Source organism: Rhineura floridana, chromosome 8 (genome assembly GCF_030035675.1).
Source record: "Rhineura floridana isolate rRhiFlo1 chromosome 8, rRhiFlo1.hap2, whole genome shotgun sequence".
NCBI lineage: Eukaryota > Metazoa > Chordata > Lepidosauria > Squamata > Rhineuridae > Rhineura > Rhineura floridana.
In genome coordinates, this window is record NC_084487.1 from 73,522,856 (window position 1) to 73,536,125 (window position 13,270).

At 39.2% G+C, this 13,270-nt stretch overlaps 1 protein-coding gene across 1 annotated transcript; it reads left to right on the forward strand.

Annotated features, from left to right (window-relative positions):
• Positions 1-6,698: 6,698 nt before the first annotated feature.
• On the forward strand, positions 6,699-10,987 carry IL22 (interleukin 22). The gene is made up of 5 exons (XM_061582744.1): positions 6,699-6,911; positions 7,526-7,591; positions 7,690-7,830; positions 8,213-8,278; positions 10,865-10,987. Exons 1-5 carry the CDS (start codon positions 6,717-6,719, stop codon positions 10,985-10,987), a joined length of 591 nt encoding a protein of 196 aa, XP_061438728.1. The 5' UTR covers positions 6,699-6,716.
• The last annotated feature ends 2,283 nt before the right edge of the window (positions 10,988-13,270 follow it).

Genomic DNA, 13,270 nt, shown 5'->3' on the forward strand with positions numbered 1-13,270 from the left:
TCTCTCGCTTTTTACAATTTGAACTTTCGATTCTTCCTAAGTGTTTTGTGTATCGCCATGAAAATTTAGAAGGTTGTTAAGCAAGTGTTTCTGAGTTCAGGACTATACATTTTGTAAGGTTTTGTTTTGAAATCATCTTATGGAAAGCATCAGAATGGCATAGGGGTATTTTCAATTTAACATTGCGGAATGCGAAAAATCCATGCTGACTATAGTATACAGCCACTCTTGTGGCTGTATAATATTCATGTATATGCTAATATTACTAAGGAACAGTTTGGGCATCTATCTTTCTGTTGTAGAAGATGTGATATCAGAATTAGCTCACGCCAATCTTGGCAGCTGACAGTCACTGGTATTAGCAATCTGTCTGGTCTGCACCTTCCTCCCCTAGAAATCTGTCTGTTTAATCAGGGGCATCTTTTTAATCTATCAAATTGATTTTTTAATCCATTAATAGAATGCATTAACTAACGGTACAATCCTGTGCACATCTACTCAGAAGTAAGTCCGACTGAGTTCAATGAGACTTACTGACAAGTAATCTTTTACAGGATTGAAGTGTAAATGTTGCAGCTCTACTTAGTGCCAGTTACTATAGTAGTAGTGAGAGAATGTGCCAGAACTACAGAGCATTGAACTTGCATGTGCTCAAACAATAGACAATGCACTGGAATACCAGCATAATGCCTATATTTTGTGAATATCAGCCCTTGGGAAATCTCATCCAAGAATCTGAAATGTGTCAAATGCATGTTATTATAACAATTTATCAACTTATAACACAAATGAGTGTCAACTTTTAAGTACAAACAAGTCTGTGCCTGTCCTAGAAGAATGAAACCAAAAGAACTATATAATTAATCTACATGACAGAAGGTTGAAATCAAGGAGGAAGTGTTTGTGGCTTCTGATGTGCCTCCCATTTTTCCACTTTGAATCCTCTGTATTTTATATGGGTCAGTTGTTGAGAATATCAAACCACTCTGACTTATCAGTCAGCTAGGGAAACTCAATATGTAATTGTGGTTTAAAGTGTTGCCCCAGAGCCTGTGAGTGGGAAAAGGCTGATTTCTGAGACATTACTGGAAAGAAAAAAAGGGAAAAAACCTAAATGGTGTTGAGCATCACTTTGCTTCTTATGTTATTTTTATTACGGTGCTCTGTCCTTTTTTAAAAAACAGTTTGAAGCAAGTGGGAATCGATGCCATTGTTATAGTTCTTCACTAATGAACTCTATGTTATTTTAAAGTATTTACGATTCAGCTAAAATGTGTAGATACAAAATCAGATTTAACAGAAAACCACTTCTTTTGTTGAGCACTCTGAGCTTCATAGTAAATCATCCATAGACACAGACCTTAATCATAAACACACAGACAGAAATATAATTTCATTGAAATCAAATGGATAATATACTTGTATGGGTATGTGCTGAGGACTGGGTCATAATCTGGAATTGATATCACTGAGCACACTTCTCAGAGCACCCTGTCACAATCATTTGAAGTTGGATTTACCATGTCATCACCGCATTAAAAATGCTTAAGGCAAATGGTCTTTGACTGGCTACTAGACTATTCCACTCCTCCTTCTCTAGAGGAAGTGTTCAGAATGAAACAAGTTTATGAAGCCGCAGATTGGGCATTTATATGCGGCTTTTCTACCAGTTTAGAATAGATCCTTAAAAACATAGTATAATGTTAAAATCAATCTGTGTGCATATGCGTAAAGAAAATGCTAAACCCCATTAGGTTTACCTTCCCTGCCCCAACCCCTCTGAAATCCTTGTGCATGAACCTAAAGGGTAAACTCAGGTAGAACTTGCATAGTTCATAGGATCATGCTCCATAGTGAGGGAGGTGCCATCATTATTTTACAAATGGAGACTGAGTTTGCAGCCTGAAATAGACTTCATAGGTGGGTGCAAGACCCTCTGAACGCAATCAGATATGCATAGGGTTGCATTGTTGAAAAGCATGAAATGGAAGGAGGGAGATCAATTTTTATTGTGTGCCTCACAACTGAAGTAATACACTTGTTCAGCTAAAGCAGGGGTGAGGAATCTTTTTCAGTCTGAGGGCTGCATTCTCTCATAGGGAACCTTCTGGGGTCCTCATGCCAGTGGTGGGTGGGACTAGACGCAAAACTGAGTGGAACAATGGATGTGACTCTTATATTTGTATCGTAGGCTATATTCCAGCCATGGAAAAGCAAGATATTTCTACACACACATTTCATTATACTCCATCCAGGCAAGCAAGGGACATACAGTTCAAGGACATTCCACCCAGGCAACTGTACTCTAGGAAGACACAGAGAAGGGCCAATAAGGGGTGTGGCTTGGGGAGAGTTCCAAGGGCTAGATTTTATTTATTTATTTTATTCATTCATTTAATTTGTTAGTCACCTCATACCTAGTGGTCTCTAGGTGACTAGGATAGAGACACCTGGAGGACCACATTCAGCTCCTGGGCCTGTAGCTACCCACTCTTGGTCTAAAGCTCTCTACAACCCTAAGATAATTAATTCATTAAGTCCATGTTACCTAGCTGATAACTTGGTTTTGCAGTGCTTCTGAGTACAAACATGGCCATTTCATATATTACCAGTTTCTCCTTGGCTGGATTCTGTGCTGGTATGCAGTAGTGTAGTGGCAAATTCAGAAGTGCAGGATCCCTCCATGATAGTCACAGCCCCTCCCCTCCCCCTTTTTTACTACTGGATCGAGAATGAGATCCTTGTTAGTGCCTTCTCCCACAACAACAAATGTTCCTAGGAGCCAATATGCATGAAAGAGGAGAGTGTTAGCTACTGAAAAGAGTCTTCCCAGTGGCTGACTCTCCTTTCACTCTGATTGGCTCCAATCAGCAAGAAAAGACAAGGAAGCATGTTAGAAGACTCTTCTCAGTGGCTAACACTCCCCTTTCATGCTGATTGGCTCATAGGATGCTGGAGACATAGGGAACCTGCTGGGACCCTGCTCCCAAAAAAGTAAGGGGTCTAAGACCCCCTGGATGACTAAACCACTGCTGGTATGCTAATATTAGGGGGAATCATGTGGGTCATCCAATAGTTGTTGGTGATATCACAGGCATTCTGGCTTTGGAAGGATAGAGATTGTTGCCTAGCCCTAATTCTTTAGGATAGCTGTAACCATCGGGCAGTGAGGTTTTCTCTTCTATGGAAGAAACCATATCAGTGGAGCCATCCAGGGTACCATCTGGTCCTATTTTTGTTGGATACTTTTCCATTTTTAGGCTCTTGGCTGAGTCTGGCCAAGCATTTGTATGCTCAACTTTTGCTCTTATTAAATGCCCTTATGACTCCGTATATCGAGCAGGGAGGGAATGACTGGCTGGGTACAGGAGGTGATAAATTCCTTGTTGAGAGAGGGGATGACGATATCCTTAAAGGATGATGTGGTATAATTATTCCTAACAAAAATCTTCCTTGGACTCAAAATATCTGAAAAACTATAGGCTTATAGCTAATAGTCCTTTCCTAGGCAAGGTACTCAAACCAGTGGTTGCCAGCCAAACTCAAGCCCTCTTTGATGAAGCTGATTTTCTTGATCCATTTCAATTGGGGGTTAGCCTTGGTAATGAAATTGCCTTGGTCACCTTGGTTGCTATAATTCTTCAGAGTGGTTTAACAATCAAACCCTCTTCCCAGGGACCTCTGGAAATTGTAACTCGGTTAGGGCAGAGGTCTCCTAATAACTCTCAGTACCCTTAAAAAAAACTACAGTTCCCAAGATTCTTTGAGTGAAGCCATGACTGTTAACACAGGTATAATCCTGCTTTAAATGTAAGGTGCAGATGTGGCCTTGGTTGCAGGACATGGAGTTCATCAAGTCCAGGTGAGACAGTGGAAGAGCTAAATCAGAGCCTTGCCATGGTAATGGCCTGGATGAGAGTCAATAAACTGAGACTCAAACCAAGATAGAGATACTGTTAGTGGGTGGATCATCTGCCCAGGTGATTGATGTTCAACCTATTCTAGAGAGGGTTGTTGCATTCCTCCTAAGAGCGTTTGCGGTGTTCAGTGATCCATCTTTATCATTAGAGACCTGTCGCCTCTCTGAGCATCTTTTATCAACTTAGGTTGGTACAGCTATGACCCTACCTGGACATGGATACCCTTCCTTCAGTGACTCATGCCTTGGTAACCTCCCATTTGGATTTCTGCAATGCATTGGGTATATGCACATGGAACTGCCTTTGAAAATGGCCTGGAAATGTAATTTGGTATATAATATGGTTGCACTGGGCTAGGTGTTATTAACCAATTATGCTAGTTCTATGCCATCTTCATTGAATCTCAGTCTATTTCTGGGCCAAATTCAAAGTGCTGGTGCTGATTGTTAAGGCTTGGGATCTTGGAACTTGAAGGATCACCTCTTTCCACAACAATACTGAGATCTACATCTGAAGCTTTTCTTCAAATATGCAGCCACGTGAGGTATGGCATGTAGCTTCAAATGAAAGGGCCTTTTCAGTAGTTGCATCCTAGCTGTGGAATATCCTTCCAAGAAAGATCTGCCTGATGTTTAACACTATTTTGGCACCAGACAAAGGTCTTTTTGTTTTTCTGACCTTTAAATAATGTTTAGTTTTAAACCCTGCTTTAATTTTGCTGATTTTCATTTTCTGCTCTTTTTTCTTCAATTTGTTCCTTATTTTATTTTGATGTTTTGATGCTGCATTTTATTTTATTGTATTTTTATTGTACTGTTGTATATTTCTAATTTATTTTATGGTATGAGCTGTACCAAGAACTTTTGGTTGCAGCATGGCCTAGAAACCTGTAAATAAATAACTTAAATAAAACATGGACTGGTTGGCCATGCGTCATGATCCTGTGGCTATGAGCCCTAGTCAAGGAATTTCCCAGTGAAATTGTTTGAGATTGCAGAATATTGTCTTTCTTAGTTAACAATAGGATTGGTCTTGTACTCTGGTAAAATTCTGGATCATGATCATCACATAACGTTGTGCAAAGTTTTCTTATATTGCTTTACAGATAAGTAAGTGCGCAGGCATAACAGATGGATGGCTGTCAAGTGCCCATTCAACCCCAAGCTGAGTTTCTTCAGAGCTGGACCAAAGATAGTCCCACTATTAGACCTATGCAACTATACAACTAGTTATAGTATTAGTATTAAGTGAATACTATTCTTTGTTACCTGGGGGTGGGGGAATTTGTCCAATTTGCATTTCAGTGTGAATCTAGCTAATTTGCACTTCCTGAGCCAATACACAAATTTATCTGCATTTTGTGATGTAGTTCTCCAACAAAAACTGTGTATAAAAATGGATATATTATAAAAAAGTGCACACAAATATATATTAGTGACAATAACTGATAAAAATGCATTATATTAAGTAAACCATGTGTACAAAATGCATTTATTGGGAGAAATGCACAAAAATGTATACTTTTTTGTGCTGACTTTTTAAAAAAATTGCAAATTAATGCAGAAATAACACAAATTGAACTTAAGCTTGGAAAAATGAGAAACTGAAATTGATAGATCCATCCATCCCCATTGACCCAGATCCATCCATCCCCATTGACCCAGATCCATCCATCCCCATTGACCCAGATCCATCCATCCCCATTGACCCAGATCCATCCATCCCCATTGACCCAGATCCATCCATCCCCATTGACCTACTGTAATGATTTTTTTAAAGCAAAGTGTTGTAAAGAACAGGGGAGCAATACCATCTGCTGCCTGGGAGTACAAACACACTTTTAACAACCACTGTAATGCAAAACATACATACATGAAAATTATAGACCCCCTCTATTAAGTGTTTCATCTAAATGGTTTGAGGCAAGTCATAACACTAACTTGCTACATTTCACATTTTAAAAGATTCAGGTGTGAAACCTGTGTAAGAGTCAGACTACCTGAACTGATTTCATAGCTGGCGTAGGGACTGACTTATGGATCAGGACTAGGGATGGAAAGATCTGTCAATTTCAGTGCTCTCAGTTTCTTATGATCTCCACATTTCTGCAGCAATTTGCCATTAAAAAAAATCATCATGAAAATTCTACAGCAAGTGCAAATTGAGTAAGGATGGCTGTGTTTTGGAAAGTGACCAGAACCCTGGTGGTGGAGGAAGGAGGGCTTTATTCCTTTGCTTCCCCACCAGTGCCTACTATTTACGCTTAAAGCATCACTCACACAATGGCTAATTGTGTGAATGGTGTCACATTTAGTTTGGCCCTAACTCAAAATTGTGTTGGGAACACCCCCCCTTTTGCCCCTAACATTATGAACAGGGGCACTTCATAAAAATGACACATAGAAAGCCAACGAGGTTGTGTCTTGTGGCTTTTTTATGTAGTGGTTAGTAAATTCTCAGAAGCGATGGTGGAAAGTAGGAGAATTGATGATGTCATTTTAGCTCACCACTATCTCTTGAAAAAGGTGACAATGGATATATATATGAGAACCCTCAGCTCCTTCACAGCACAGCCAAAAATCACCAGTAAGTAATATTTCTATATATGTACATGTGTGTGCGCGTTAAAATGTATGTTAGATACATAATTTTTATTAAACAATCATTATTTTTACATTACAACATTAACATATTTTTTATTTATCTTCACTGGGTAATTCTCTCTCTTTATGTCTCTAGAAGGTTCAACAACTGGGGCTGTGACTTGACTGAACTCACTGTCTTTCTTTCGGAGCCATGAATCAGGTTCAGAAGTGGATGAGGTTTTTCCTCGTTTGGATGTTCTGCTGTTGTTGCCTACCTCTTCTCTTCTTTGCGAGCCCTTTGCCCTTGAAGGAAGCAGATAATCTTACCAATCACTTCTGCAAACTCAGCAGAAACGACTTCCAGAGTACTTACATCAAGAACCGTACATATACTTTAGCTAAACAGGTAAAGCAATTGGCCTACACACTGAAGTTTTGTCTACGTGATGTATCTACTTTGTATTGTCAAAGGTTATCTCTGATATGCCACGTTCATCCTTGTTGTCCTTCCATTCTGAAAGGACAGTAACCTGTCTTCAGGTATGTACATACTTCAAGTATGTGCGCAGCTTTGGAGATACCCCCCCAAGAATATATTCAGCTGTCTAAGAAGGGTAACCTTCTAGTACTCATTTTTAAATTATTTATTTATTTATTTATAGAATTTATTAGTCGCCCATCTGGCTGGCTGTCCACATAACCCACTTGCTATTGTCTTCTACCTATAGAACTGGCAAGAAAGGGTTTTTTAAACATTGTATTTGATGTATACAATTAGTTCTGCTTTGTACATCAAATCTATTAGGAGCTTCTTGGACCCTCTTATCTTGGTGGGTTTTACACTTATCATCTCAACGCAAACTATACCTTTGCCCCCTTTTCTATATTCCCGTGCAATTGTACAGTAGCCTCCCTTGCTTCTCTTGTGGAACTGGAGAGCTGTGGTCTGCCACAGCACAGAACTTGAAAAAAGTAGAGCCTCGCCTTTCTGCCACATTCTCATTCTGACTCTCTTTTTAGGGAAGATGTTTTGATAAGGATACCGAGAACAGATTTGTTGGGCAGCCTCTGTACATGAATATCAAGGTGAGATTCCCACATCTCACAAACGCTAATTGCTATTTTTATTCCCTCTGTGTAAGTTTGTTGTTCAGTGTTTACAGTTTCATTATCTTGTTTTGCAGGAGAATGATCGCTGCTACCTAATGAAGAGAGTAACTGACATTGTGCTGACAGATGTCCTTTCTGAGCTAAAGAACAAATATCCCAGTGTCCAGGAAGTGGCAACTTTTTTGGCTCATTTGAATATGAAACTGAGTGGTTGTGTAAGCATTTATATAACTGTAGCCCTTCTCTGTTTCCCAGTGGTGGCTGGTGGCTCCATATCAGTGGGGCAGTGGAATCTGCTCCAGGCTTTAGTCACAACTTTCAAGGAGCTGTCCAGCTCCTTGAAATATCAGACTAAAACTCCTTTTCAATTCTTCTTGGATGCTTTCCCTCTTGGACTGGGTGGAGGGTAGGGCTCCCAATTTGTATTTGTGGTTGGTAGTTGAGAATATATTTCTAGATAAAGAAAAGTAGCAAATCACTGGTGCTGACAGTAAAGGAGGAAACCTCAAATCAAAACATCCCAGCTTTCTGCAGTTAAGTGCAATTCAAGAGAAAGGTGTGAAACCACATTGTTACATAGTTTTCCTTCCTTTTCAGAAACCATTGGGAGACAAAGAGCATATTGAGAGCAATCTGAAACAAATGAAAGACAAATTGGATCAGGTATGTTGATCTTTAAAAATGTTAACAAGGACAGTAGAATAAATTTACCTTCTTTGCTCACAACAGGGAGCTGATTCAAATATTTAGAAAAGGCATGCTTTGTACAGTCTCCACACACTGTATGTCCTTACTTTACATGTAGAGGAATTATGTTTGAATATAACCCATGTTAAATAAAGGTAGCACTACAGGGACAACCATAGCATATAGCAGAGGGATGGGCTATCAATGGCCCTTCAGATGTTGTTGAACTCCAACTCCCATCAACCCTAGCCAGCATGACCAATGGTCAGGGATGATGGCAGTTGTAGTCTGACAACATCTGGACCTCCACAGGTTACCCACCCTTGCATTGTAAGTGTATTTGCTTTGCTCATATTCATCTTTGTTTTCTTTGAACTTTTATCCAATGCAAAACTTTTTGCCAGGCATAGTCTGGTTGCAAGAACCATTCACTGCTGATGGAGTACATGCGGTACCAACTCATCAATTCTGAACTGCCCCCTTATTGCAAATCTAGTACTGGCATGGTCTTGAGAATAAATTTTACACTTCATATTGGGATAAATCTACCAATTATTATTTGTAAGATTTTTTATAAATAAGAAATATTACAAGATATAAGAAATAAATCCCGTGAACAAAAATGTAAACAGTGACTAGAACAGACAATGTAATAACTCTCATACATAATGTTGAAAAACTACTGAAAATGAAACCTAACCATTGAAATGAGGCATGTTTAGGTTTTCTCTTGACATCAGCTACAGACGTTCTTCCAAATATCCTGAAGCAAAACTTAGAGAGAACCTTATAATTTCAATTAAATACATTGCAAACATTATCAGTCTTCAGATTTGTCATATTAACCTGGGAACTCATAAACAACTGCCAGTCCTTCAGAAACAGGCTTGGGATATTGGATCCCTGCCTGAGTAAGCATCAAGACTGCTGATAAAAAAACCAAAAACTAATAATAATAATAATAATAATAGCAGCAGCAGCAACAACAACAACAATATCCTTTCCACTGTTTCTCATATGCAGTGAGCTTGTTTTCTTTTTCAACATGAGGGTGCAATCAAACATGCAACCTTTTTATATGTAATTCAGAGGCGAGATCTTTCTTTTAAAAATGTGAATCATGACCACTCTAGTTTATTCAATGAAAAGGTTTAATGTTTTCAAGTATATTGGACAGGGAGAAGTTGGTGCTTAGCATTATAGTGATGACATTGCTTAGCTAGAATCCTGATTTTATGTTTCTCCAGACTTTATGGAATCTGAAAACAGAAATGTATTATACTGGGTCAGACTGTTTGTCTATCTAGTCCAGTATTGCATCCACAGAGATTAGGGATAGATGAATCTGTAAGTTTTGGCTTCTCTCAGTTTCTCATTTTTCCAGTTTTAAGGTGAGGTCTCTACATTTCCACATCCCTTTCAGATTTTTAGAAAAATCCCCATGAAAATTAATCAGTATTTTAGTGCAAATTTCTACTAATATACACATTTTTATATGCAATTGTGCCCAAGATACACAGTTTTACACAGCATATTTTACCTTAGTGTATTTTTGTATATTATTTTTCTATGCATTTTTATGCACACTTTACCTTGGTATATGCATTTTTGTACACATCACTTGGCTGGAGACCTGCACTGCAAAATTAGGAAAACTGTGAGTTTCAAAGGATGTCTGTTTTGGTTCGCATATTGTTTCAGAAAGTGTAAGATGGATAGATGTGCTTTTACATGCAAATTTCTCTTCCATCCCTAATTTGAGGTATTGTCTGCTATGGCTAGCTGTGCTTCCCAGGGTCTTGGCAGAAAAAGGTCTTTCCCCTCATCAGCTACCTGATCCTTTTAAATAACTAATTGTGCAAAATAGGAATGAAGTCATTCATTCTTATTAGAGTCCAACAGAACTCAGTGGAAGACTCAGGACTTGATCTACAGTACTATAGAGAGGGTATGTTCAGGTTGTGTAATCTTGGTGAGCATTCTTGCAATGAACTCTTTGGTTTTGCCTTGTCTCATTGCATTTAAGTGAGCTGCTGCTGTCAGTTTTATTCGTTTGGCCACTGAGGTGCACAGAAGGCAAATTGATCAGGATATCCTACCAAGGCCATGTTGGGGCAGGAGCTGATCTCATTCCTTGTGTTCCTCTGTACACTGGATCACACAGCAGATCCTGCACAAAAGACAAAAAGACCTGTTGCCTGTTAAAAATGATCTGGGAAGGTTTTGCCAGAAATTAAATTACTTAGGGCACAATCCTCTGTGATTTTTTTCCATTTAAGCCCCTGTGAAACAAATAGGGGCTATGCAAAAAGCACTATTGCCCACTGTGCAGCTCCCATTCTCCTGCACTTCCCATACTACTGCATTGTTGTGCAGCTCTTAGTTATTCCCCAGGGCTTATGCAGAAGAACTTCTTGAGGAGTTATGCTCTAATTTTTAAAGTACCCTCATTTCTCTTTCTGCTTTCCTGCCCCCCTCTGCAAAAAAATGATCAAAGCTTCTCTTTTAGAATGTATGTCCTTCATCCTGTTGAAGAACATGTTTTTGCTTTGATTCTTACAGTTGGGAGAGAATGGAAAAAACAAAGCTGTCGGCGAGCTTGATTTGCTGTTTGACTACCTGGAAAATGCATGCACTGAAGTGCCAAAAAACCCCGGCAGCAGCCAGAAAGGCAGCAAGAACTGAATAGGCTACCAGGATTGCTAGAGTATTCTTCAGTGGTGGCCACTGTGGGACATCCTTTGACTTTAAAAGGAGTACACCTTTTTTTTTTTTAACTCATACAGAACTCAACACATTTGATTTGATGATACACATTTTAAAGGATTTAGGCAACATCTCTCAAACGACTTTATCTCGTCTAGTGGCAGACTTTGACAGAACATCTCTTAAGTGAGTTGAGGGCTGGCAAGTCTTCCTGATGCAAAACAAATTTACTTGAAAGGAGGGGCCAGTTCAGACATGTGGCAACCCCTCTGGGCCTATCCATAAACTATGCCACACATCAATGGGGATTTACCAGTATTGTGAAAAGAAGGGCTTTAGTACTGATTAAGATGGGTAAAAGTATGATGACAGGTGGAGGGGGAAATCAAGAAGGCCTTTAAACATGAGGCAGCTGCTCAGCTTGTAACTCTGCTAGGCTCACATGGAGATTCTGTTTTGTCAATTGCTGCCTCTGTGCAAGGTGTCTATAAGCAAACGCCCCAATTCTGGTGATAGCTGAAGTACTTCTTGAGCCCCCGCCATCATGGGAATTAATGGGTTAATAAATAGATCAATCTTCCCCAATCTGAAGCCCTCCAGATGTTTTGGACCACAACTGCTATCATGTTGGTCATGCTGGTTGGGTCTGATGAGCGTTGTAGTCTAAAACATCTGGCAGGCACCAGGTTAGGGACAAACCACAGGAAAGCCTCCATTCCACCTCGGCCTCTCTATGACCCTGGTGGTCCTGCATCCATCATGATGGTTTCAATTCAATTAACTTTCAAGTAAATGCATTTAGGATACATGTGTCAAGTACTATGGGCAAAAGTTAAGCTTTCTTTTTAGAAAAGAATCATTTGCCAGACATAGCAGTGGATCTTCAGGACGGACATAAGAAAGTGCTTCTTCACACAGCACTTAGTTAAACTATGCAATTTGCTCCCACAAGAGGCAGTGATAGCCACTAACTTGGATGGCTTTAAAAGAGAATTAGACAAATTCATGGAGGATAAGGCTATCAGTGGTGACTAGCCATGATGGCTATGCTCTGCCTCCATAGCCAGAGGTAGTATGTTTCCAAATACCAGTTGATGGAAATTGCAGGAGGGAAGAGTGCTCTTGTACTCAGGTCCTCCTTACTGGCTTCCCACGGCCAGCTGGTTGGCCACTGTTAGAATAGGATGCTTGATTAAATGGACCATTGGCCTGATCCAGCAGGCTCTTCTTCTCTTCTGATGGAAACATATGTTTAATTACTTCTAGTTTACAGCTATCTGGAGAATCTTCCCCTCTTCTGTTTACTTTTCTCCAAAGAAAAAGCATTTTACTTTAGTTTAGGAAATATTTTAGTAGATATTACTATTTAATTATAATTTATTTAAAATTATATGATGACATAATTTATGAGTGAAGATTTATTTATACTATGTAATATCCTATATTATTCTAGGAATATCCTTGGAAGTGTTTATGAATTAACTTTAATGGATGCACTGTTGATAATATATGTTTTATTTATTATAAGAAATATGTATTTTTTTTAAAAAAATTGTTCCACACGTGATTATTCATTAAAAATAAAAAAGCTCAAAAATATATTTGTTTTGCTTCAGAAAATTACATGGATGAGAAGTCGATAGTTTATTACGGAGATTTTTTCCAGCTTGATTTCATTATATGTACAATCAGTATGGGACAATATACTATGCTAGTGGTACACAAGTCAAAAGTTGCTGAAGACAAGCCTACAGAACTCTAGAAAGATGTTCAATGGCCTAATTACATAATTTACAGGGACTGGGGACCGAATTACTGTCAGAGCATCTGTTTCGCATGCAGAAGGTTCCAGGTTCAATCCCTGACATCTCCAGGTAGGGCTGGGAACGCCCCCATCTGAAACCCTTCCAATCAGAGTCGACAATACTGAACTAGATGGACCTGTGGTCTGACTCAATATAGCTCCAAGTTTTCTCAAGGTGCTTCCACATTAGGTATTTACTTTGGAATTGTTAGTCTCTGTTCACTCACTCTTCATGGGGTATCTACATAACGTTGCCATGAAATCATTGTTCATCTGCAATTTCCCTTCTGGTGTTTCTGAGAGCTCACAGATGCAACTTTTGGGAGGAAGGAATGGAAGAGCAACACAATCCATGCTGGTGTAGAGACTGCACTACTCTTCTGTCTTTTTTTTAAAGGTGTGATTTTGACATAGGCAGTGAAACATCAGGTGATTCAGCACTATCATTCACCACACTT

Bases quoted from the DNA above. Each gene is read 5' to 3' on its own strand.
- IL22 (XM_061582744.1), top strand. From the start codon at position 6,717: ATGAATCAGGTTCAGAAGTGGATGAGGTTTTTCCTCGTTTGGATGTTC. The intron at 6,912-7,525 runs GTAAAGCAATTG...CTCTCTTTTTAG, and splicing joins CATATACTTTAGCTAAACAG to GGAAGATGTTTTGATAAGGA. The intron at 8,279-10,864 runs GTATGTTGATCT...TGATTCTTACAG, and splicing joins TGAAAGACAAATTGGATCAG to TTGGGAGAGAATGGAAAAAA.